General features: G+C 41.6%; 1 protein-coding gene across 1 annotated transcript in view; it reads right to left on the bottom strand.

Annotated features, from left to right (window-relative positions):
* The window catches only part of TENM1 (teneurin transmembrane protein 1), a 1,327,579-nt gene that overhangs the window by 24,071 nt on the left and 1,277,721 nt on the right, over positions 1-25,787 (bottom strand). The window contains exons 29-30 of the mRNA XM_086918499.1: positions 17,634-18,021; positions 12,447-13,667 (exon numbers count right to left, since the gene is read on the bottom strand). Coding sequence (XP_086774625.1) covers positions 12,447-13,667; positions 17,634-18,021 — 1,609 coding nt within the window. The remainder of the gene's footprint in view (positions 1-12,446; positions 13,668-17,633; positions 18,022-25,787) is intronic.

Here is a 25,787-nt window from a genome sequence, read left to right as displayed (position 1 = left end):
GGTAAAATTAAATAAAAGCAGGGTCCATTTGGGGGGTGAGACAAGGATGTGTCCTGGCTCCTACCCTGTTTTCCTTATTTATGAATGGCGTAGTTGGAGTCCTAAACAAATGCCAGCATGACTGCCCCAAGATGGCAGGTGTACACCTCATAGTTCTGTTATTTGCATACGGCGCCCTGCTGCTATCTCTCACACCTATGGGGTTCCAGGAACTGCTGAACCAATTTGCGGGGTTTAGCAGGGATCGTAGATTAACGTAAGCAAATCGCAATAATGGCTATCAGTGTCCATTGCACATTTGGAAAGAAGATGGTTGTGGAGTGCTCCTGGATTGACCCGGACAGGAGCTTTGATTACTTGAGGGTGGGGCTCAATGGTAATCTTTCCTGGGATCTCCTGCTAGCTAAAAGTAATTTCTTACTAACACACATAGCAGCTGCTATCGTTAGGAGATATAAAGCTTCGACTGTCAGGGCTGTGTTGCCAGCACTAAAAGTATATAGAGCTGCGGCTGTGGGTGGCTAGGCAACACTTTGCATTCAATTGCAGCAGAAAATAAAATCATATGATCACTTCTGGGTGGCCCTACCAGCACCCCACTTATACCCTTGAGATGGGATTGAAGCATAAAGAAGGCCAATCAATTTGCTCACTTAAAAACCTTGACCCACTGGTTAGGAATATGGACTGTCAATGGGATATCCCCATACAGAGCTGTATTACAGGAGCTGTTGTTATTAGATAAGTGCTGCACTACCCCAGGAATTAAAGATATAAAAACTTTATGCAGCGAGCCTAAGCTTGGGGGTGGGGTGTATGGGATGACCTGAGTAACTTGAGGACCAACATGGTCAAAGATGGTAAAGATATTTACTGGGAGAAGGTTCTGTAAAAGATGTAGTGCGAGGTGATGCCAGAGGGCCTGACGGACAAATTCTTAAGCCACAAACTCTCTCCGTCCTTTGAGTCATTCCTGGATAGTCTCAATCGCTGTATATTCGTTTCCGGGTGGGAACATTGTCACTTAGGGTCTTCACCTTAAGATGGTCTAATGAAGAGGATCAGAATCGTATATGTCCATTCTGTTCTAAAACGTCAGAATCTGTGCACTTCCTATTATTTTGTAAGAAATGCAACACACCAAGATTCAGGTGGATTCTGCCTCTTTACCACACCTTAGGTGTAAGGCAGTGCTGGGGAGTGTAACATTTATTAAAATGTGACACCTCTGAACCCATTGTATTTACACTCGCAAGATTCCTAAATTGGGCTGATCGCTCATTGCTGCTGGGCTGCAGGTTGGCACAGCAGATGGGTTAAGAGCTTAGTCGTGCTTAGTCGTGCTCCTGTAGGGATGTTGCAGAGGGTGCTGTGATGCAATATTCTTTCAATTTATGTGTTTTGCCAAAAGTTTATACTGCACTACATTACTTAGTTATCACTAGAGTTTGTTGAGTGAAAACAAGTTGTGCCATCCCACGCTAGACAGTTTTATTGCCAGAAAGCGATATTGCTATATAATATTCTTCCTAATTTCTGTCAACGGTTGTAATGCTACAATTCTATTTTGCACTTTACTACTCATTTGAATTCATTTTACGTCTGAAATTCTAATGTAGTAGCCTGGGTCATGCCATTTTATTTAACTCTTGAATAATTCCCTATATAGGCATAGTGTTTCGTACCTAATATTGTGTACATACATATCTTCACATATTATACTTATAGGGTGATCACGCTAGTCTATTTTCCTGCTCATTAAACTGAACGACCTTAAATCCAGAGGCGGCATGTTGCAGATCCTTGCCATCTCCCCAGCTCATTTTGCCTATCTTGTTGCATTATATCTATTTCCAACCACACTCTAAGGTTTGTGCCGTCCATTGGGCTAGACATAACCCTTATACCTTCTGTTAATTGTTATATTTCAATTGTTAGATCTCGTCTTTTATTGTTCTCAGGATACCTATTGAACAGTACGGACTGGGACACAGCCCCATACAAGTAATTACGGAAGGTATATGGGTTTTTAATAATATCCTTGTCCGCTCTGGGTTTACTAATTTGGTCATATATTCAAAGGTTGTATATATTCATGATCATCTAATTTTGTTCCCATATTAATCTCTTATAGGCATTGATTTGAGGTCTATGGAACATATGAGATTTTGAGTGGTATTTCCGACTCCTCATATATCACTTGTAATGGTGAGACCCATAAATGTTTTTTCTTGCCCACCCATTTTGTGGAAATAAGAAGGGGGGTTTCTTTTGCTGACTTACTTTTGATAATCTTTACATTTGGACAGACTGATATGCCCTTTACTCTTGTGACTTTTCAGATCTAACACTTGGTTTTGACTCAAGATTTTTGATAGAGAGGATTTTCCCTTGTCTTATCAAGAATTCTCTGGCGTTTAATCACCCGCTCTCTATTTCAAGATCGGGTGAAGGTGAGACAGCGTCTTTTGTCTGTAGTGTATACGATACTGAGAAACTTGAACCTGCTCTGTTTGAAAGCTTATAGAGACAGAAATATATATGATCTATTCCTCTTTCCACTTAGATTATTTGTATCTTGGATTATTGTGACCTCCCTAGACCAACGACTCCGTATATTTATAGATCACACAATACTATATATAAGGTGAGACCCCAGGCTACATCTGTTTACATTATGTCTTACTATTTGTTCCGATTTCCTGTTCCTTTTGGTTCCTTTTCACAAAATATTATTTGGTATAATACTTTTATGGGTTTTTTCTCTCTTCCATTTCTCTACTTGACCTTTTTCTACTTGACCTTTTTCCATTCCCTCCCATTCTCTACTTTTTCCACTTGATCTTTTCTTACCGCTTTCCCTTTTTTACTGCCTCTCAGATTATTATAGAGGTTTGTAACACACGTGAAGGGGTATTGTGTGTTACATATGCACATTTTCTCGATGATGTAGTTATTTATGTATATATCTATGTGAATTGTTTTTACGTGATTTGGTCATAGCAATCCTTTCCTGAAATCCAGCATTGCTTTATCACTTTTTAGACTATGAATGTATGTGCTTGTATATCAATTTTGTGTGGTACCTGTATATATTCTCAGTGTACTTTTTAATTTTACATGTTTCAGCCCTGACGAAGTACCATCAGCACGAAACGCGTTGGCTGATGCTGAAGTGCTGTTTAAAAAAAAGAAATTCCGAACAATAAAGTATTTCCGAAGACTTCTGGAGACCAATTGAACTTTATTTAAATTTTTTGTGCACCGTCCCTTTTGAATAAAACCTTCTGTTCCCTTTATTACACCATCAAAGGCACTCGCAAATGCTGGACCTTGGTATACATAGATAGACAGACCTTCACAGTCCGCTTTCAATGTCAGTAGACTGCCGCCCATTACACCTTATCACCAAAGGCACTTGCAAATGCCGAACTTCGGTATGCATAGATAGACAGACCTTCACAGTCCGCTTTCTGCGTCTGTAGACTGCCACCTACACCTCACGTGACCCAGAGGGGCTGGCTCAAAAACGCCGACCGGCGAGGCCAGTTTACTTTCAGAAATGGTGACCCGGAGTTATGCTCTTCGCGAGTAGCGACAGGTAACAGAATCTTTGCCACATAATTAGTGAGATAGCTGCTGCACCTCCCGTATGTTTCCCCGTCCACCTCAAGATTCATTGGTGCCTTTTCTACTTTATCCTCTGCAGAACTAGTTCATCAAGCTCTCGATCGCCATCTCTCCCCTCAAGCACTCCCTTGTTGTTTCACTATCTTGAATATATGACTGGAGCCGCACTTGCCTTCCCATTCTTAGGTAAGCATTTACGTGCGCACCGTGGACTGGGGTCGGCACCTCCTTTTATTCAAAACAAGAGTATGCATTACGAGATTTAGACTGCACCTCACTCCCCGTCTTGTTTTCTGTTCTTCTTTATCCCTCCCCAGTGCCTTTTGCTGAAACACATAGCCATAATTAACGGGGTCGGCAAGCCACTGTCCTCTATCCCGAGGTAGGTAAAGAATCGCCTGCCGCTCTTGGATGAGATTTACCGTAAATATAGAAGTTATTTTAAACCTTTCGGCATCTCAATAATATACACCTGATACGGTCACTCACTTGGGCTATTTATGTATGATTCCTTTTCCAGTACCTACAGTGACCATCAGTCCGTTAGCAAACAGAGATTTTCCACCTAGTGTATGAAGTCTTCTTAATTTGAATCAGACGACATCTCTTGTCACCTGGAGGTAACGATCCATCGTCTCTTTTATTAACCCTTGAAGTAGTTCACCTTCTTCATCCTTTCACTTATATTTATTTCATTTTGCGGAGGCAGGACTATTCCGCAGCTTCTTTGCACATAGCTTTTCCTGGGAGTCTGCATTTATTCCGACTTACGTCTCCAGTAAGATTTGCCAGGTACCCACACCCTGATTATCTATTCAGTTATTTACATCTACGCCTCCGGATAGTCATCCTCTCCCTATTACGGAATGTTGTTTTTATTCACTAATTATCTGCATATATCAATAGATCTTCGGCTATGTTGTGACCACATGACTAGATTAATTATTACTCCCTGGTTAGGTTTTGACAATATGACTACATTAATTCCCATTCCTTGATATCAGATATCCATTGTATTCCTAGTTAGAGGTCTCCATTTCAGCTCAATTTCTGTTTATCTAAATAAACCTTTTCTTCCTTTTTCAGTCTAGTGTTGAATTTCCCACTGACATCCCTGCAAGGTTGGACTTATCGTCTAAAACAGATTTGCTATTAATAAATCTAGTTTATTCCTGTAAGTTTGTGATTATTCCTTTCCTGAACCTACTGTATAGCACAGGTGATCTTTCCCTTTCTATGGTACTTTAAAGGCATTCCAGGTGACATGATCCTCATTTCACTTGGATGTAATATGATCGCTTTTGGTGATGGTATATACTATTTGTCACATTCAGTACCTTTTCTGATTCACATTTTTGTTTGGCAACTTTGAGTAAACCACTTTTTACTCACTAATAAATTATGGCTCAGTGCAGAATTACATGTATATATATCATTGATAGAATGTATTGATGAGTAATAGTCCTGTGTATATATATCTTTCCAATAGGACATACTTTTTGCGGCCCTCCTGATGAAGGCACACCTTGTGCCGAAATGCGCGTTGCGAACTTTCATCACCCAGCCACACCATATCAGTTTGATGCTATTCTATCAGTTTTTTATATATGTTGTCATTACACATGTATATGTCTTAGTATGATTTATTTATCTTTTTGTGAATAACCACTCACCTATCGTTACTCATGGTGATTACATTATATCAAATGTCTCATACATCATTGGGGTTGAATACATGTATTATGTGTTTTTTATTATGTGCTCATTTTTAGAAAAAAAAATTCAATAAAAGAACTTTGATGTTTTAAAAATGTGTCCTCACTGAACTTGGGTTATCCCCCATTTATCTAGCTATGTTATGATTAATGTAAATTGAATTCCAGTAACTGCCTAGGAATTTTTCCGCATTGTAGTATTACCCTGTCCCAGGAGTTCCACAAACTTTACAGAGGGTCCTTGATAATTTCATGAAGTAGCCTGTCTCATGCTACATATTTGCTGCCAGGAATATAATTTTTAGGGAATTGTGGAGAACCTAGAGATGTGGATTATTTGCAGTGTTTTAAATATTCTCATTTTATATTATATTTCATTTTATATTTTTGGGGATATTTGTGTGGTATCTTTTAAGTATTGTATCTTTTATGGTCTTTCGTGGCTGAAATAAGAATAAAATAAAATGGAGGGTACCCTCTTGGTTTCCCACCTCCCGGCTATCTGATCCTCTCAACATAAAAGTTTCCAAACTGCATCTATTGCTGGTTCAGGTCACTTCAATATTTGTTTTATTTGTGAAGGTTTTGGGGGGTCTTGTTAATAAGAGAAATGCACAGTACGCTTTGGACGATTTTGAATCACTGAATTTCAATGGACTGCAAGATATTTGTGCAAATATTTTGATTTTGAACACACATTTCTTACACAGGACTCAGATTCACCCATGGTCCTTCCTGGCAACTCCCACATAAGCTGCGAACGTGTTAGGAAGATATACTTAACAAAAGAGAAGATAAGATGTAAAAATCTCTTTGAAACAACCGGAAGTGGACTGATAATGCTTCTCTGCTCTACAGGAAATTTTCCCTTCTTCTTAGGACTAGAAAAACCGATATCGTAGGTGTAGGACTTGGCCCTTTTTAGCTAAAGTCCCTAAACTTTTTGCTTTCCCTTAGACATTTTTCCTGGCATGGTGTTGCCAACTTTGGACACTTTGCCACTGCTGATCAGTGTCAAAGTGCAAGTGCTCCCTGTATAAAGTGGAATGGTAATTGATTGTCCATGATTGGTATGTTTGCCTTACTAATAAAGTCCCTAGTAAAGTGCACTATGTGTGTGCCAGGGCTGGTAATGCAAATGATACTAGTGGACCTGCAGCACTATTTGTGCCACCCACACAAGTAGCCTTAAAAAGGGAACTCAGGCCTGCCATTGCAGGGCCTGCGCGCAGTTTGTTAAACTGCCATGTTGTTCTGTCAAGTGCACTCAATTGCCAGACCTTACCCTTCCCTTTCTATGCACATAAGACACCCCTATGATAGGTCTAGGGTACTCCCTGGTCAGGGTGTAACACATGTGAAAGGTAGGACATGTACTAAGGTGTCGTGATAGTGAAATAGTCTCCATTTCGTTTTTCACTGTTGGGCCATCTTGCCCATAGTAAACAACGTAAGAAGGGTGTCCCCAATAAATATGAAAAAGGACAAAAGTTCCACAATTTAAGAAATAACACCAACAGAACTGCTCACTAGCATTTCAAAAATTACTTTTTCATTTTATTTTTCAATATAGCATTTTCTTTTTTAAAAAATAAAGTTTCTTAAAAAAAGATGAAAATCACAATTCATTGCGTACATCAACAAAACATCACAAAAACCTATTCTTATTCAATAACTCCATAACGTTTCATAGAACATCTGAGGAAGAAAAGGCAGCCCGTAAATATCAATGTCCCACAGTGTGTATTTAAAAGTTCACATGAACAGCTAAGAAATAATCACATAAAAACACAATGGACATAAGGTCCAAAATGACATTCAGAAACATAAAACAATACACAAAACATTAGGTAGAACAATGAATCACTGAAGCAAACAAACAGGAAAAGCGCCGACTCGCGTTTCGGAAAATACCAAAAGCGATTTTTAAATAGCTTCCTTCATCAGGGCGCAAATGTTACGTTACATGCAGAATAGGTGACCCAAGATAATGTCATCAAAATGTTGAGACAAGGGCAAAATGTAGGCATCAGGGCTGATGAAGCATATCTGTGGGCGAAAAAAATGCGAAGAATTTTTGGATATCGGTAAAAACATCATTGAATGCAGTAATTTTACTGAAATTGACCTCAGATTACTGAGGTCAGTATCCATGTTTATCTAGGTGGAATCAGTAGAACCTCGCCACATAGGATACCTGTTTGCTTGTTTTGGAGATATAAGGTATAACAGCATGGAAGTTGTGATTGGGAGTCACTTTTTCTGGACATTTCTTTTCATGTTTAATTTATTCCTTATGAATGCGGTATGGTTCCTGTCTTGCTCAATGTCTGACCACGAATTGATGTTTTTACCTTTTCCACTGGTGGGTTTTTCCCTAGTCATTGCCAGGGTCCCCTCTCTTGTTTATTTATCCATCTTGCCCATAGGACAGAATAGGAAGGCTGTTTTATATGTTTTCCATCCTGTCTTCGCAAAGGCTTAAGATGGAAAGGTGAAGTTCGGTATGCCTGAACTCACATTGTAATAACACACAGTGTAATAACACATCTTTTTTGATATAGGTGGTTTTTGCATTGTGTGTTCAGAAGCCACTCTTTTAGAAGTGGCTGAGTTTTTTGCTCTGACATTTCTGTGTGTCTCTGCTTGGCTGTGGATTGACTTGTTGGATTGGAAAGCAATAGGTTCTGGGGAATGTCTTGACCCAGGGGAGGAGGTGAGACAGCAACAGGCTGACCTGCATCTGGAGTGTAGGGGGAGGAGAAGCCCCTAGAGGTGAAGAGGCCTGGGTTGCTGCCATAAAGCAAATCTCCCATCTCCTGCTGAGTGATTGAGAATGCAGACCCCCACTAATCAAAGGAAGAACTGTGTCACTGGCAGAGAGGCACCCAGAACTGGTTTGAACAGGGGCCAGTCCCCCCTGAAACACAAAAACTTCAAAACCATTGAGGGGTATAACTATGAGTGCTGAAGCCCCTGAACTTTGGAGAAGGGCTTGATCAAGTGTGAACAAGACTGGAGCTACTTTGTGGTCAAGAGGACCTTTGCCAAGGAAAAATCAATTGAAGAGACTGAAGGATAGGACTGACCCTTGCGTGTTCTGGGGCTGGCCTGCAGTTTGCTGTTTTAACCAAGGAAAGGCTAAAGGGGCTTTGCTATGTGCTGTGTGCTGTGTCCCCCTGTTTGAAGGACTTTGATGTGTGCTGTGTCCTGAAGTAACTTATCCCCAAGGGCCTGAGGTGAGCTGGCTCCCTGAAAGACAGGAACATAAAAGTTTCCATGAGAGTCTCAGTGGCACTGTTTGTGCATGCTTGTTGCAGCCTGAGACCCTCGTAAGGCATGCCCTTCGATCGTAGGCACCTGGAGTCCAAGCAAGGATAAGCAACGCAGTGTGCGTGTGCTTTGTGCAGCCTGAACTCCTTTGTGACGAATGTCCAGTGATCGTGGGCACCATAATCCAAGTGAGTCTCTTCAACGCTGTGTGTGTGTGCGTTGTGCACTGTGAGACCTTCTTGAGGATTTGCCTTGTTATCGTGTGCACTGGAGTAAAGTGAGTCTCAGCGACGCTTTGCGCGTGATCTTCGTGCAGCCTGAGACCCGTGTGTGGAGTGCCCAGTGATCGTGCACCCAAAGCATTAGGAAGACTCAGCGATGCTGTGTGCGTGTGCTTTGTGGCAGACTGTGATCTTCGTAACTGATCGGCTTGGACCGGCAATCCCGGAGGAGCTGAGTTGTCAGCCCGAGCCGCCATTGCCAATTTACAAAGCTGCTTTGGAGGCCCAGCCTCTGGACAAGGAGAGAAGAGTGGGCTTGTGCCCCCCAGGTAATGTGTATCCACTCCTGGGGTGGGGCGCTGACTCAGAGGGAGACTCTCTAGGCCTCTCTCTAGTGTTGGCAGCGCAAGCCTCTGCTTCAGCTCATATCGCGGCCCGTATTGCCAACGGAGTGGCAGTACAGGGGCCGCAGTGCGAAGCTGCACTTTTTGATTACATTGTACCAAGTTGGGGGCAACTGTGAGAGTCTGACTGCAAGGTGGAGAGACCGTCAAAGGCCCAGTGATCGGGGTCTGAGTGTATTACACATTATTCAATTTCTGCAGAACGGAGTACCTGACTGTCGTATTACACATTGCATCATTTCTGCATAACGTAGTGCCTGATTAGAGTATTACGCATTGTATTATTCCTGCATAACAAAATACCTGATTAGTGTATGACGCATGGCATTTTATCTGTAAAACAATTTACCTGAATGTCGTAAGACGCATTAAATTGTTTCTGCATAACAAATTACCTGATTAGCGATTGCACATTGCATTATTCCTGTATAACGAATTACCTGATTAGTGTATTACGCATTGCCTTATTTTTACATAACAAGATATCTGGTGGTTGTATTACGCATTGCATTATTTTACCTTGCAAAGTGCCTGATTCTTGCGTTACGCATTGCATTCTTTTCATTGCAGAGTGTCTGATTGCTGCGTTATGTATTATAATATTTTTACATTGCAAAAGTGGCTGATTCTAGCATTACGAACTGTATGACATGATTTTAGGAGTACAGGAGAATGTTTAGAAGTGCTCATTAATATCGCCAGAACTTACAAGGGCTGGCTGGCCTAAGAACCTCATATGTTGGATTTATATTGTGAAATCTTATCATATATATTTTTACATAAAGTTTATACTTGTTTTTATAAAACTCGTCTGTTGTCTATTTGTGCTGACATCATTGGATTATTGTGAGTGTGGTTGCAAATACTTTGCACATATGCCTTGAAGATAAGCCTGGCTGCTCGTGCCAAGCTACCGAGGGGGTGAGCGGGGCTATCTAAGAAGGTGACCTTCCTTTCCCTGACGTTGGAACGCGGGTCCCTACTTGGCCTAAGGTACCTATCTCAGCCAACCAGGGATCCTGGGTCTAACAGTAGGAAGCAGGGAAGAAGGAAGCAAGGGTTTATTAATTACTTTTATTGCCACTTTAGATGTGGTATCCTTTTTATTTCAATGTTCTTCAAAGCAGAACATACTCCGGCCATAGTAGTGGCCATTTTATTGGGTAAACAAATGCAGATTGCTGTCATGATTTCATTAACATGAGCGATCATTACCTGGCTTCCTGTTTAGGTATCTGGAGTATTTCAGAAATCTTCTTTAAATCCTGGGTGCTGATTAGTGCTGTGGGTCTTGTTGGATTGGTTCTTCCTGTATTGACTTTAACTGACCTGTGTAATGTGGTACAACGCCCTACACAGGAAAACCCATGTTCTACAGGTAAGAAATGTTTGGTTCAGTATTTCTAGCTAAAAGAAAGAAACTACCTGCAAGAAGGGTTTCTGGACCTGTAACAATCATGTGCACGAGTTTGTCAGCACTTTCTAGGTTACAATTCATTTAGAAGCCACACTATCTTTCAGGTGCACTATCGAACTATTGAATATGTTCAGTCATTAATCTTCTCCCACACTTGCTTTGACAGCACAATCGTAAGTGTTACCTATTGAGGCGGTAGATATATGGTTTATTTTTTTGTTGAATCTGAAACTAAGTATGAATGCAGATTTTACATCTAAATATTCTTTTACTAATTGGCTTGATAACTTGCATCTGTAGTTGATGCCACAAGAGGAGGAAAGACAGCTAGCCTGTTCAATGTTTTTTCCACACAGACTAAGGGCCTAATTACAACTTTGGCAGTGTGGGAGTGGTCCACCACACCGCCAAACTAGTCTGCACACCACCTGCCAGATTAAGAGTCCATCTGTGGTATGTCAGGCGGTCTCACTGCGGTGCCTGATAAAAAGGCAAAGCAATGGCCAAACCATGTTCTTGCATGGCATGGACTGTGTAGTCCATGCTATGCAGGAACTGGGGGTGCATGCAGACAGGGCGACACACCATGTGCACCCCTGCAAGCATCCCCTGGCCCAGAGGCAACAGGGGGACCTGTCAGGCCTCCTTAGGTTCCTCACCACCACCCTTTTCATGGCAGGTTCAATGCCATGATAACTGTGGAGGTGAGGAAACTCGTAAAAAATGTTTGGAGGTGTTGCAGCTGTACCATCAGCATATTGCGGCCTCAAACTGCCTCGCCACCCCCGAGGGATCACAGATCCCTGGCGGTTGCGGCGATCAAATGTCGATCTAACCGCCAAACTCTTCATAGGGCGGTCGGACCTCCAGTGCGGTGGTTGCCGCACCACCATTGTGGACCTCCAACCTTACAATCAGGGCCTAGGTCAGAATGTAGCCAACTCCATCATGCGGATCCTCCACTTGAAGGTTGCAAAAGAAACTGCCTGAGTAATACTACCCCAGGAGTTTAGTTGGCTAACTATTTAGGAATTTGAGATATATATGTGTTTTTACAAGATTACCACATTAATATATGTTTATATTTTTATTTCTTCTTAGCCTTCACATATCTGTATTTTATTACCCCCCAAGCTCTCCTGAGAGCACACTTGGCAATATAAGTTATTGTGTTAAGTACTAGATTATGAGGTCTGTGCAGAACCTTCAGCTCATATATGTTGATCCTGAATAGCAAGCCCAAGCATTTCTCCTTCTGAATTAGAAACATTGCATACCACAGAGTTAAGTCATTGGAATACCTTCTGATTACAGGTCTACAACTATAACCAGACTGGAGCACCATGCACAGTGTGAAAACAGTTCTTTATTAATCCATGTTTATTTGGACTTCAACCACAGCCCAAGCACTGCACTAACCGGAAGGGCTCAGAAACAGCTATGAGATTAGGTGATCTACACTCCGTTCAATTCCACAAGAGATGAACAGTGGAAAGGAAAAGTCTTACCCTCACCACACATTTACATTCATCTGAGTATAGATTAAGAGTAATTTAATATTATGTTTTGAGACGTAGGATAGATTAAAGGCCTCCTCATAATGTCTGCTGTACAAAATGTAGGACAGAGGGAAGTTACATTTTCAATTATATAGCACATTTTATAAATACACAAGCTCCAATACTGGAGATAGGCATACCACAGGAGTGCACTAAAGATATATATGTTATACAAATCAACACAGGTGACATTTTCACAAATTATTGTTTAAACTACATAATTTTACCTGTAGTGTACTGAGACACATCTTGGATTCTGCCAACTGGATAGTTGTTTTCAAATGAGTAGATATTAAAAGGTTTGGGATTGGAGTTCAGTTTGTCCCATATGTGATGATTTGGTGTTGCCCACCGCCCAGCAACAACATCATAATCCCTCTGACCTAGATGAACCAATTTAGTTAATGAATCATACAGTCCTCCAAAAAAGCCTATGATGACCTGAAAATCTGGGTTTGTGTCCTGATAGATATCTCCATAAGGTGTGTAGAGAATTTCTTTAATCACTTGGCCCCGACTACTAAACACAGCCAGTGGTGTTCCTGTATTGTCACAAGCAACATAATATTCTTCTAAATTGCTCAGTTCCATGGCAATAAGGTGTCCTTGAAGATCATAATACAATGATGTTATTTCTGAGCTTGTGTGATTGAACAAATGAGTAACACGAATTGGGTTAGCAAGATCAGCATAAAAGAATTGCAAGTTTAGTCCTTGATTTGACTTGCTTGAAACTCGCCGTCCAAGGCCATCATAACGGTACTGTACAGTCCAACCCAAAATGTTGTTGTAGGCTCTGTTAAGAAGCCCATTTGAGTTATACTCAAAAATGTCATTGCCTCTTTGCCTTAGAAATCCATCCTCATCCATCTTATACTGAATTTCGCCAAGTCTAGTGATGCGATCTGCAAAATCATATCTCAGAGGAGTCAATCGGGCACTATTTCCATGGCTGAGTAGGTTGATGTTTCCATTCAGGTCGTAGCTATATCGCCATTGAGGTTTATCATTCACAGAAACTGCTTGCAGCTGGCCATCAGCATCATATTCATAAAAGTAACGTGTTATATTGGCCTCAACACCCACTCGTATGTCACATATTATCATTCGGCCCATGGCATCATATTGAATAGTCATCCAGTAGGCAATGGCTTTCAAGATTTCATACTGTACTTCAATAACCTGTCCATTGGAATTGAAGATTTTAGTGTGCTTCATCATTGTAGTTGTTATTACTTGATTTAAGTCAAAGTTTATCACACTAAATTTTCCAAACTGTTCTGTCCTTCCAGACACATCAACGTATCGATACAGGTCAATGGGAAGTGGGGTTTCATTTATCATGGCCTGCATGCTGGTGACGCGGAAATTGTTATAACTGTAGTCAAACCTTGCAGTTACAAGGCCTTCTTCACTAAATCTGAAGATCTGGCGACCAACGAGAGGACCTGTTAAAAGCAAGTAACACATTCATAAATCTGATCATCATGAATAAATGACAAAACAATTTTAAGGCTGTTTCTTATGAAAAGCAAACTTTCTTGACTATGTTGCTAGACTTAACCATAGATAGCTTGCCAACAACAGAATAGGGGATATTACTATTTTTAAAAGCACCTCATGTATAGCAGTAGGAAACAATGAAATATAATATTTACTTGAATATATATTGCAAGGTTTTTTTAGTGTGTTCAAAAAAAAGTTTCATTTCATCACTTCATTTCCCATTAGCCATTTCTACAGAAAGCGACATGCCTCCTTAACCTCAACCTAATTTAATCCATTCTTCAGAGTATCTTAGAATCTGGACTTCCCCAGCAAAAGGTCAGACACAAACAGGGGCATCTCTTATGTGGACCTGTAAGGACTAGTAAGGTCAACTTCACCCTACACATAAGATCTCACCTAGCATCCCAGAAATACCCATCCCTGCAATTACACCCAGGCATAGACCCCATAAACAGTCAGAAAACATCCTCATAGCACCTAGACCCATGTTCATATATATCCCATTAATCAAAACATACTCTCAAAGCTATGAAACACAAGCTCTATCTTATGTTCGTCAATGCTCATTCTGCAGTACCTAATGCTACAGACATCTCAGCTGTCGTCAGAACCTCAGTGCACTCTTTATCATATAAAAATGGCCACTACCACATCATTGATCCTCCTAGATGCCCTTGATCCCTAAGGCTACAGCATTCAACGTGCAGGCCATGTTCATAAGAGGGGAAGAAGTCGCAAGTCCTCCTAGTCCTGACCCACAGGTAAGCAAGTGGCATTCAACTCCATGGAGTTCCTCACATGCCAGTGTCTTTTCCTTACAACACAATATACCACCTTCTCCCTCATCTACAGGCCCCCTGAACAGAACTAGGCTCCATTGGCAAATGTTCACACATCCTTACCACCCTATCTATCCAACCGCCAACCTCCAACATCGGCAACTTCAACCTTGGACAACCCATGCAATAAACTCACTTACTAACACAGTCAAAGTGTTACTATATGTCACTGAATAAACACACTACAAATGCAACATTCTGTATGTGGTCTTCTCAGCAGCCGCGGCCAGTGGTGGGAGTACCTGCTGGGCAGTGACGTGGTTAGGGGAAGGGGCAGGGTGGGGGTTAGTAATGTATGGATTACAGAGTTTAACAGGTAAATAAACATATTAATAAAGAAATAAAACAAATTTCGTTGTGTGCACTGCATCACCAAATGCAAAATTTTATTTATTTATTTATATTTTTACTTACCTGTTAAACTCCGTAATCGATACATTACTACCCCCCACCCTGCCCCTCCCACTCCCCATGTCACCACCCGCAGGTACTCCCACCACCGGCTGCGGCTGCTTCTCAGCATCACCAACCATCCAATGCAAGCTTCCGATACCCCTATATTGGATTGACTACCTTGCCATCCCCATCACCCTGTTGAGTGTCCAACCAACACATCTTTGAGAACTACAAAGAGAGCAACAAAACCTTCAAATTCTTCAAACACTTCTCCATAGACAGAATACATCTTGAACTCTCCCTGGCAGGTCCATCACTGACATCAACACCCTTCTAAATGACTTCAATGCACCCATCTAAATGACTTCAATGCATTTATGGAAAAGCAAGTTAACACCCATGCTCCAATTAAAACAACCAAGCCCAAGCTAAACTCTTCACCACTCCTGTTCTTAAGGAACTAACTGACAAAACACTCCATCTGCAGGTAGAGAAGAAAATGGAAGAGAAACAAAGCCGTAAGTGACCTTACAATACTGAAGTTCCTTCTTGTAATACTGAGGAAACTCACCACATCAGCAAAAGTCAAGTTCTATACCTACTCCATCAATGGAGCTGCTAATAGAAGCCAAACACTCTTCAAAATAATCAAGTACGGCATTAACCGCTTCCCTAGCACTCCTATCCCACACTCCATGGACAAGTTCAATGTCATCAATCATGTCTTCAGTGAAATAATACAGAAGATCTGATAGCACATTGACAACACCAACATGGCTCTCCTTTGACACTCACTCCTCTGCTCTACACTGCACAACAGTCATCCTTCAAACCCCTTGTCAACATTTTCACTTTTCTCAAAACCACCACTTATGAAAATGATGGCAGCCATGCCTTCAGGCTAAAGATGAAGTGCAAAATAAAAAACAAGGCAATAGGCCTATGCACAATCTATGCACACAGGATCTGGAATTTCATCCCCAACCTTCCTTTAAATTAGAAAATAGCTACAGACACCTCTTTAGAACGCTACATCATAATGCAATTCCAGTCCACTTTTGTTCTTAGAAACTACCAAACAGAAGGCATTTAGGAGTCCTAAAGTTAGGACTCCTAACTTCCGTGAATACCGAAATGAGTAAGTGCATTCTGTGAATACCAAAATAAGTAAGTGCCTTCTGTGAATATCAAAATGGTAGTAAGTTTAGGATTTTGTCTTAAGTTAGTTCTGTGAATCGGGCCCGATGATCACTCCTGTTATTACGACTAGGAACTTAAGATTGGCCGAAGCAAAACAGACTGTCATTCCAACATTTAAAAAGCCAGAATTAGAGGCAGTGCTTTCACTCACCTTGCACAAAAAGTCTGGAACTCGCTCCCTGCTGAAATCCATTCAGCTCCTTCTGAAACTTTTTTCAGGAAAGAATTAAAAACCTGGAGGCATATTATCAAGGAACCGTGTCAAAATTATCGCTGGTTTAGTGGCGGAAAACTGCAGCTAAGGCGGCGATAATGGGCTTGATAATATGCCCTGGAGAATTCCAATTGAAGCCCATGTTCACACCAGAACATGGACTTCAATTGGAATTCTCAAGGGCATATCAGCTAAACCGCTGATAATTTTTAGCGCCGTTCTTGATAATATGCCCCTCGCTCTTTGGATCTGGCTAGACTTATAAAGCTGTAAGGGCACAATTTGTCTCCAAGGTCAGTATCCTAGCGCTGGGGCACTGCGCAAGAAGTAGCTATGGGCTTTATAAGACGGATAATTATTATTAGTTCATTAAATGTGGTGGATGTGATACTTCCGCCAAAAGCAGAGGGTGTCCTGCCTGTCGAGTACACAGACAAGAATACACTCTAAATCAGTGGTTCTTATTCTGCGGTACAGGGACCGCTGGGGTTCTGCAAAGCCTACTAAGGAAGTCAGCGACTGCTTAGAAAATTAAATAATATTAACCAAGTAATAAATATATATGTATTTGTTTGATGAATTTTTATTTCTGTTTTTTGTGTGTGTTGTTTTGCTGTTAAAATCTTCAAAAATTATTATGCCAGAGTCCCCGTGGGGGTCATGCGATTCCAGTAATGATTAAGTGGGGGTCCTCAGAAGTCACAAGGTTAAGAACCACTGCTCTAAAAAGAAAGAACAGGACATCCACCACTTTTGGGTGGATTCCCGATTCCACCAAATTTTAAATTAGGATCTAAGCATTATTTTCTTCTCCTGTTGGTCATTAACAACTATTTATTGCCCTAATTTTTCTGGGACTAAAGTATGAGTGCATAATGTGGGGCACAGCCATTTAAAAGTTTTCATGAAATGTCTGGTAGCATGTGGACCAAGATCCTGTTATCTACTACACAACTTACAAGTAGTAATATGAGGTAAATTCTCCACCGGCTTTATTTCCCTGCTTAAGACTTTTATGGAATATTTTGATGCAGTAAACAACAGTAGCTAACTCCAGAATTCTAAACCTCCTCATTGGCTCAGTAATCGTCTCATTCCTTGCCCGGTGCTATATTAAGATTAGCATGTTATAAATGGTTGTGCATATTCGTGTTTAGAAACAGTACTTTCGGGGGGAAACCTAATATTTAATACATATTGCATCATGCTGATAATGACATATTTGCATGTTTAATGACTTGTAGTTCAATACAAACCTGTTTGTCTGTATCTGATTGTGCAAGTAAATCCATCATACATTAAATGTATTGTTTTAATAATGCCGGATGACTCTTCGTAGGTGAATGTGACTTGGGTTGTGTCATAGAGGATTTCCGAGAGGCGGTACAGTTTGGTATATTTATACAGGACCCGGCGTCCTGTCCCAAGGTAGATCGTCTGCAGCAGCCGCCCATCTCCGCTGAAATCCTGGATGAATGAAGCGCTGCTGTCTGGTGGGTTGTATATGTTTCGATAATAGCCCACAGACAACATGGTTAGCATGCTATGACGCATCATGTTGGGCATAGTTACAGAACTCAAGAAGTCAGAGTGGTCATACTCAAACACGTAACGCCGCTGGCTGTGCAAGAGGAGGTTGACGGTCTGCAAAGGAAGAACACAAATTAGTTACAAAATACACTTTCTACGGTCAATATTTGACAGTGCAAGACCATGGGCTTAACAACAGTAGCTGGTTTGGGCTTATGCAGGGGTCTCCTGCAAACTCCATCTAGCACCAGTACTTGATACTGCAGGAGATGTGACGCTTCTTCCATCAAGGTGCACCTGAGGATGCTTCTCTGGGGTCTACGCAATCAAATGGCCCTTTACTTGATTTTCTTGTGAACTAAATAAAATGTAAATAAATAAATAAGCTTACCGCAAGACTAGCAGGAAACACCTACTGAGCAATCACATTTTCTCTTGTTAGATGACAAGCACCTGTTGACAAGGCCCCCCAAAGGTAACTGGGGTTATAGACCATTCAGAAGGTTGCAACCACATGTCAAATCCAGGCTGGGCAGTCTCCCTCTGCACACTGGAGCACAAAACCCTCCTACTGAGCTGGGGGGTTGCTGGACTGAACAGCCCTTTTATTCCACGTGGCATTTTCCCGCTGGTTGGAGCTCCAGGAGGCCCAGGGCCGCTTCTGGAGCTCCTGCCACCTTCCCTAGCTTCTAGATGTTAATCGTAGTAGGCCCTGTGAAGCTTCAAGAGAAAGAAAGGAAGGGAGGGGGAGGGGAAGTAGGGAGAAAGTGATCATAGAGGAAGAAGAGAGAAAATAGAAAGATAGAAAAAGAGAGAATTTAAATAAGAAAAAGGGAGTGGGGCTAGTTGTAGAATTTTTACCAAGGCTGATTTAAGTTCCCCAGTCCACCTCCGGCCCTGGGGGGTAGAGGGTTGGCTGGGTGTGGTTAGGGAGTGTATTCATGCTTCCGAAGGCGGGTGAGGAGCCTCAAGTTCCTGCCCACCCTGACAACCAATGTGAAACTGCTGTTTTATGACTCTTCAGAATCCTCCCCTGTGAAAGTGTACACTAACACAGTGACTCTGGAACGGTAAGGCATTTGGAGGGAACAATTGTTTTGGATTCATTAAAAAATAAATTATAGTAAAATTACAGCTCACAAACAAATGACTAGTTTGGGTCACACAGGATGTTAATAATATTCATTCCTCATACAAGCAGTACAATCCCAAGCCCCACAGTAATGTTTGCTTTAGAAATATTGTGTATTGTAGTCAAACATTTACAAATATTACAACAAGGAGCTGCAAAGAGTGAGTGGTGCTGTGTTTAGCGTGTTCAAAAGATGATTCTAACATTAAAGAGTTACTAAGAGGGGAAATTTGGTTGCATTTCAAGAAAAGATAGAATGCTGCCTAATTGAAAACACTGGTTTGGTTAACTGCAGTCCAAACGTAGCCAAGGCCTTCTAATGGTAGCAAAGACTCGAAAGAGTAAGTCGTTCCATTCAACGGAAATTACTATAATTCATTCAACTCTGATCCATACATCCATTTGTGAGGTTAGTGCAGTGTAAAGAGGGCTTGTTTTTGTCTTATCAGAACATCAGTTCTTGTGGACATCACCAGTAAACCTTCAGCCACCTTTGAGATTGTGCTGACGTATCCTATGCATATTCCAGTCATCCAGACAAATTATTCTTGAAGTGACTGGGGTGTTACCTCTATAATTTCTGCTCCCTTTCCTGATGATGATTCTGTGTATTGATTGCAATAGGCATTATCACATTTACATAGTTAGTCTGGACTGTAACATTTTGGCTTGCAAATAATTGCTAACCATATTTTTAAATAGTTGCTCCAATGGGAATAGTTATGATATGTTACTTTAATTTAATAGAGCACACAAATCACAACCACAGGTGTATCTTGGTGCTTTGCTCAAACACAGGTAAGTCAATTTAAAATAGAACTGTCTTAAGAAGTTTCCAAAATTTGACATGATCTGTGCAGGAATGGATATGATATGGCAGACTATTCCAATAGGACGGGGCAAGGTAAGAAAATTACCTTCCTTTACACCTTACCAGACAAACATGGGGGATGATAAGTATGGGTCTATCCTTAGATCTCAAGTTCCTGACTGGATAGTAATGATTACATTTCTGAAGTACATAACAGGGGCCTTTTCCCATTAAGGATTTGTGCGTAAGGCAGCAGAGTTTGAAATATACTCTTTTTCTTAGTGGCATCCAATGTAAGGCTCTCAGTAGAGGTGCAGATGCAGAGCAAGAAGGAAGATGACAAACAAGCCCAGCTGCTGTGTTTTGGACAACTTGAATTTTGGACATCAGAGTCTTATTTACTGATGCAAATAGTGCATTTCTATAGTCCAATCTACTGATAATCAGTGCCTGGACTAAAGTGCCTTGACTAAAGTTTTCTGGTAGAAAAAGGATGAAAAGGAAAAGCTTTCCTCAGCAAGCACATCGTGTTGAAAAAATGACCACTAGTGGATACAACATGCCCCTTCATTGATAATGATTAACCACCACCTTCCACAATTTACAAATGTGGTTTAAATTCATACCACTGGTGCACTGATTTTGTCCTGGCAGTGAGTGCACCTGAGTAAATTATACATTTTGTGCTCGCTATCTAGTTTTATTTTCACTCTCCTCACAGTATACATTTTCTTTGCACTGTGTCCTCGCTCACACTATTTTTTCATCAAATGTGGATTTAGAATATCCTGATAGAATAGATACCTAAAACAACCCTGAGCTCCTCCCTCTCAGAGAGAGGGGTTGTAGCCCTCAAAGGAACTAGGTTTTTCCTTTGAGAGGAGAATCCCATATGATGAAGCATGTCACCTTTGGTGAGGGAGGGATTTAGTCCTAAAAAGGGAATTTCCTACAGCTAGGTCTGTGCGTTATAGTCTGTGGCTTTTCAGTATTTTTTCACCACACAATATCTTTTCTTAGAACTTTCTATTTAAAATAGTCGCAAGGATTTTACATTATTTGTGTCTAATCCAATTCAATGCCAAGGTTCTTAACTGACTGCTTAGGAATGGGTCCCTGACCTATGTCCAGGGGCTACCATTCTGGAAACCAAAGATGTTGGGGCTAGCAGTTCAGCCCAAACTGCCATGCCAGATCCTCCTTAAAGGGAAAACAAGCATCCCCCAGACAGTTTCAGCCTATTTGGTGCATGAGTCCCACATCTGGTAATACTCGTGTCAAATAGGGCCTCAAACCGAAGAAAGCAAATAGAGCAATAGGTGGAATGCTTGACTTAATCTCAGCCACTGGTAATTAATAAGGAGCGCATCTCACTATATCGTTCCTTTTCTCACCATTCTACCTCAGACAGGAAACAGTAATATGTAAATCAGATTTGGTCCTGCTCCAATGGAAACAGTTCAGCCCAAACTACCAGAATAGGCCCCCTCTGAATGGGAACACAGACAGCCCAGACTGGTTTAGGTCAAAGTACATCAGGGCATTGGGCGTTGCTTGAGTCCTATGGGATTAGGACCCCAGGACCCATATTTGATTTGTTAAAATAGTTAAAATCATAAAACCATTTTTAGAAACAGGAAAAATCAATTAAACCATAGAAATGATGTGTTCCCAAACACAGTCCATCACTACTGAACAGGTAATTGCTCATAAAAAAGGGGCTTAGTCTAAAAGAAATAAATATAGCAGTTAACACAATTCCTATAAAAGCACAGTGCTGCAACACCCGAAACACATCGACCCAGTGGTATCATAGGATGTAACAGTACTAATCAATGATAAAAGCAAGTATATAACCAAATTAAACATCACCCCCGTGCTTTTTCCTTTGTATCCACACTGTGTAGAGGTATCCTCTAACACCATATACCACTGCCTGGCTAGTGTCCCATCTTAAAATATAGTAAACCACCAGGTATTCCCTCACACACTAGAGAGTACACAGCAGTGTGATTCATCTCTGCCTAGATCTGGCATAAGCAGAGTAAGAAAAGAGGACATGTTCAACATCTTCAGTGGGGTATTTACAAGTAATACAGTTTGGAAAAAAAAAATCATTCATGTGCGAAATTATTTACATGAAGTGTTCCTAGTCTGAAATAAATGTACAATGTGCGCGCCATTGGTCGTTGAATCTGGTCCATGTATGCTTCCCTGGCAGATGCAACTTTACAGACCAAGAAAGCTTCTACCAACCTCCCAGAACTCGCGTTTTGGTGATGGTTATTGATTCTCTCATCCCAGAAAGCCACGGTAACTCTACTCTTTGTATCTGCCCTCATTGATGATGGAATACTCGAAAAGTTCACTGAGATGGAATTTGGCATGTTTAAGCCAGGGGAGGAGGTGGTACAAGATGTCCTCAAAATCTAGCCTGTAATGGAAAAGCATGGGGTTGACCACAGCCTCACCCAATAGAGAAGCAGTTTTAGCACTGCTAGGTCACCCACTGGATGTACTCTGCAGGAGGCTAAATAGAGATCTCAAACATTGTTTTCCTTAGAGATCAGGCCTTTAATATTATAAGGCGCTCAACCTTCTGCACCATATGAAGCAGCTGCCTGTGCCCTATAAACTTCAATAGATGGGGATGCGGACCTGGGAGTAGTTTCCCCGTACTTCTTAGTGATGGCAGAGTGTAAGAGACCCACCTCGCTCCTTTCCATCTGAGCTTTCCATGACCTGTTCTTATCAATACTGATCCCTAGGTAGTACTACCTGGTGGGATTCCCCATTCAGCTGAAAGTTCCCTCTGTAAGATTTGTACAGATTAAACACATTGGGGAATATGTATCAAATACCATTTTTGCGATTCTCAAATAACGATTTTTTGAGAATTGCCATTTGAGGTTCGCCAATCGGAATGTAATAAAAAATTCGCAAATATTTTGCGATTCCTTGGCATTCCTTAATTGCAATTTGCAAATTGGGAATCACAATTAAGAAATAACTTCCCATTCATTCCTACGGGCCTAGAGGCCCCTAGGAATGAATGGGAAGACATTTGCAATTTGTGAGTACCCATTAGGTACTCGCAAATTGCGAATGCAATTTCAAGGGTGCATGGGTGTCATCCTGTTGCACCCCTGAAATAAGCATGTGTGCACATGCGGTGCACATACAAGCCCTAAGGAAATACCTCCAGCCCACGGATGAGACAAAACTCCTGAAAAGTTTTCAGAAGATTTTGGAGCCCAGATGGAGTACAGGAAAGAAGAGGTCTGTCATCTGCAAATAGGAGGGCTGGGGTGCCGCAACCAGCTAGCTTAGGGGAGTCGTTTATGCACTCGCCTAAAAAGGAAACCACACCTTTTATATAAAGTGAAAAAAGCGTGGGTGTGAGTACACACCCCTGCCTTACTCCACGCTGCATTGGGATCCACTTTTCTACAATTATGATATCTGGAAGTGAAATTCGGGAAATGATGTGGGGCAATCTATCATAATTGTCTGTCATATGATGCATTTTTTTAACACAGTTGTATGCGATGGATGTGATATGTTTTCTGAACTTCCTTTAGATGCATTAGCCTATTTTATGACAAGTGCAATAAGCACCGTATGATATTATAACTGTATTTACAGCATTATTGCTATTCTGCTAAGTGGTCTATATTGAATTAAATCAATATTGTGTTTTATATTCTAACATATAATTTAATTTTCCATTTGTGTGACAGTCTTTCAAGAATCAAATGATGCGGAATGAGTCCTGCAAAACCTTTTACATATTATAGAACTAAATAAACAAAACAGTGGTTGTATTTCAACTTTGTAATTCAAAAACACTCATTTTGTATAGTTGTATGAACCTAAATAGGACTTGTTAGATTACATTTCTATTATCAGTGTTTGGTGTGACATGACTTCCTGGGTCCTCAGTTGTGGCAAGTTATGGCTCCTCAATATGTAAACCTTCTGGCTATTACTAAACACTTGAGTGGATCTAGTCTGTGGAATAGAGTATGATTTCTCAAATTATTTGATATTGTTATCTAAAAAGGCTGTGTGGATTCCACTTTCCAGCCGGAGATGAATACGGGGTGCTTTTCAGTAACTTTGTAGAAGAAATAAGTCTATTAAAGGATTTAGGTATTTTTTATCCTGTATTTTGCATGAAATTACAGTACTGTGAAAAACTAAATAAGGTAAAACATTGTTTACTGTAAATTATGTAGTGGACTTGTTTCTGGTGCAAGGCTTATATATATTTTTTAGTTCTCATCTAATTGTTGTCTACTTTCTCTAGAAGCTGCTCAGCTCAGTTCACTAGTGATCTTTGACTGCCGTAGCAATATTTATTTGTGCCCCATAGACAGGAGTGAACTCAAATGTCTTGATTGGCCAGCATAGCTGCCAAGGTTTCAGATTGCTATGTGTGACATTTTCATAATTTTAGTGTAATTATGAGTGACATTTTAATGTCTATGAGTGACACTTTGTCGCGAGCAAAATCACATGATGAGGAAAACATGAATATCAGAAAATATACCCATTTGAGCAACGAGAAACTCTAAGATCTTAAAACTGCAGGAAAGCACCTGAAATAAGCATTGTGAGGCACACATTCCAGCCACTGTGTTAGCCTTGACCATACTACTGATTGTTCAACCCTAATAAAAGTGATTACCAGCACTGCTGAGTGGTGTCCTCCCCAGTTGGAGCACACTGCCTGCTGCCCAGCCCTGCAGCACCAGATCTGCTAGTAGGCTGTGAGTGCAGTCCCAGAGCTACTAATATAAATAAACAAGGTTCTTGATTTAAACTAAGTAACGCCGGCCGTGCTGAAAGGTGACAGGCACCAGTGTGGTCACTGCACGCTGGCACTGTCTGCAATGATTAGGGCTGCCTGGGCCTCCGGTGCAATCTTGGTCCTCGAAGGAGATATCTCAGGCCAATGCTCTCGGAATCAATGTGCTGCGTTAGAGCATGCCAAGAAGTTTTTTTGCCTGACAGCCTTGTTAATAATCCCTGTTTCATACCAGGGGTTCTCAGGCCCAGAGTAGGGTTTAGAGCATAGGTACTCATAAACTTTCTCTCGGGGGCCAAATTTACAGTGTGGTTTATGTCCGAGGGCCGCACCGGTGGGGGCGGGGCTAGAGCAACAACAACAAAACTGTGACCATGAGGTTGATCACAGGTCCCTGCAGCGAACGCCTTTGTCCACTGAGCCACCAGACCCGGCATACACACATCTCTCTCGTTCTTTCTCTCTCTCTCTCTCTGTCTCCCTCCCTCTCCCTCTGTCTCTCTGTCTCCATCTGTCTCACTCACTCTGACTGTCTCACTCCCTCTGTCTCACTCACTCTGACTGTCTCACTCCCTTTCTCCCTCTGTCTCACTCACTCTGAATGTCTCACTCTCTGTCTCCCTCTCCATCTGTTTCTCTCTCGCTCACTCTGTTTCCCTCTCTCTCCTTCCCTCTCCCTCCTTCCCTCTGTCTCCCTCTCTCCTTCCCTCTCCTCCATCCCTCTGTCTCCTTCCCTTTTCCCTCCTTCCCTCTGTCTCCCTCTCTCCGTCCCTCTCCCTCACTCTGAGGTATCTCTCCCTCACTTTGTCTCCCTCACTCTGGCGGGCTCCCTCACTCTGGCGGGCTCCCTCACTCTCTCTACCTCACTCTTTCTCCCTCACTCTCTCTCCCTCACTCTCTCTCCTTCCCTCACTCTCTCTCTCTCTCCTTCCCTCACTCTCCTTTCCTCACTCCCTCTCCCTTACTCTCCCTCCCTCCCTCTCCTTCCCTCACTCTCTCTCTCTCACTCTCTCTCCCTTACTCTCCTTCCCTCACTCTCCTTCCCTCTCCTTGCCTCACTCTCCTTTCCTCCCTCTCTCTCCCTCACTCTCCTTCCCTTACTCTCCTTCCCTCTCCCTGCCTCACTC

The sequence above is a fragment of the Lissotriton vulgaris genome, chromosome 4_1 (genome assembly GCF_964263255.1).
Source record: "Lissotriton vulgaris chromosome 4_1, aLisVul1.2, whole genome shotgun sequence".
NCBI lineage: Eukaryota > Metazoa > Chordata > Amphibia > Caudata > Salamandridae > Lissotriton > Lissotriton vulgaris.
This window is presented reverse-complemented; position numbering and strand designations above follow the sequence as displayed.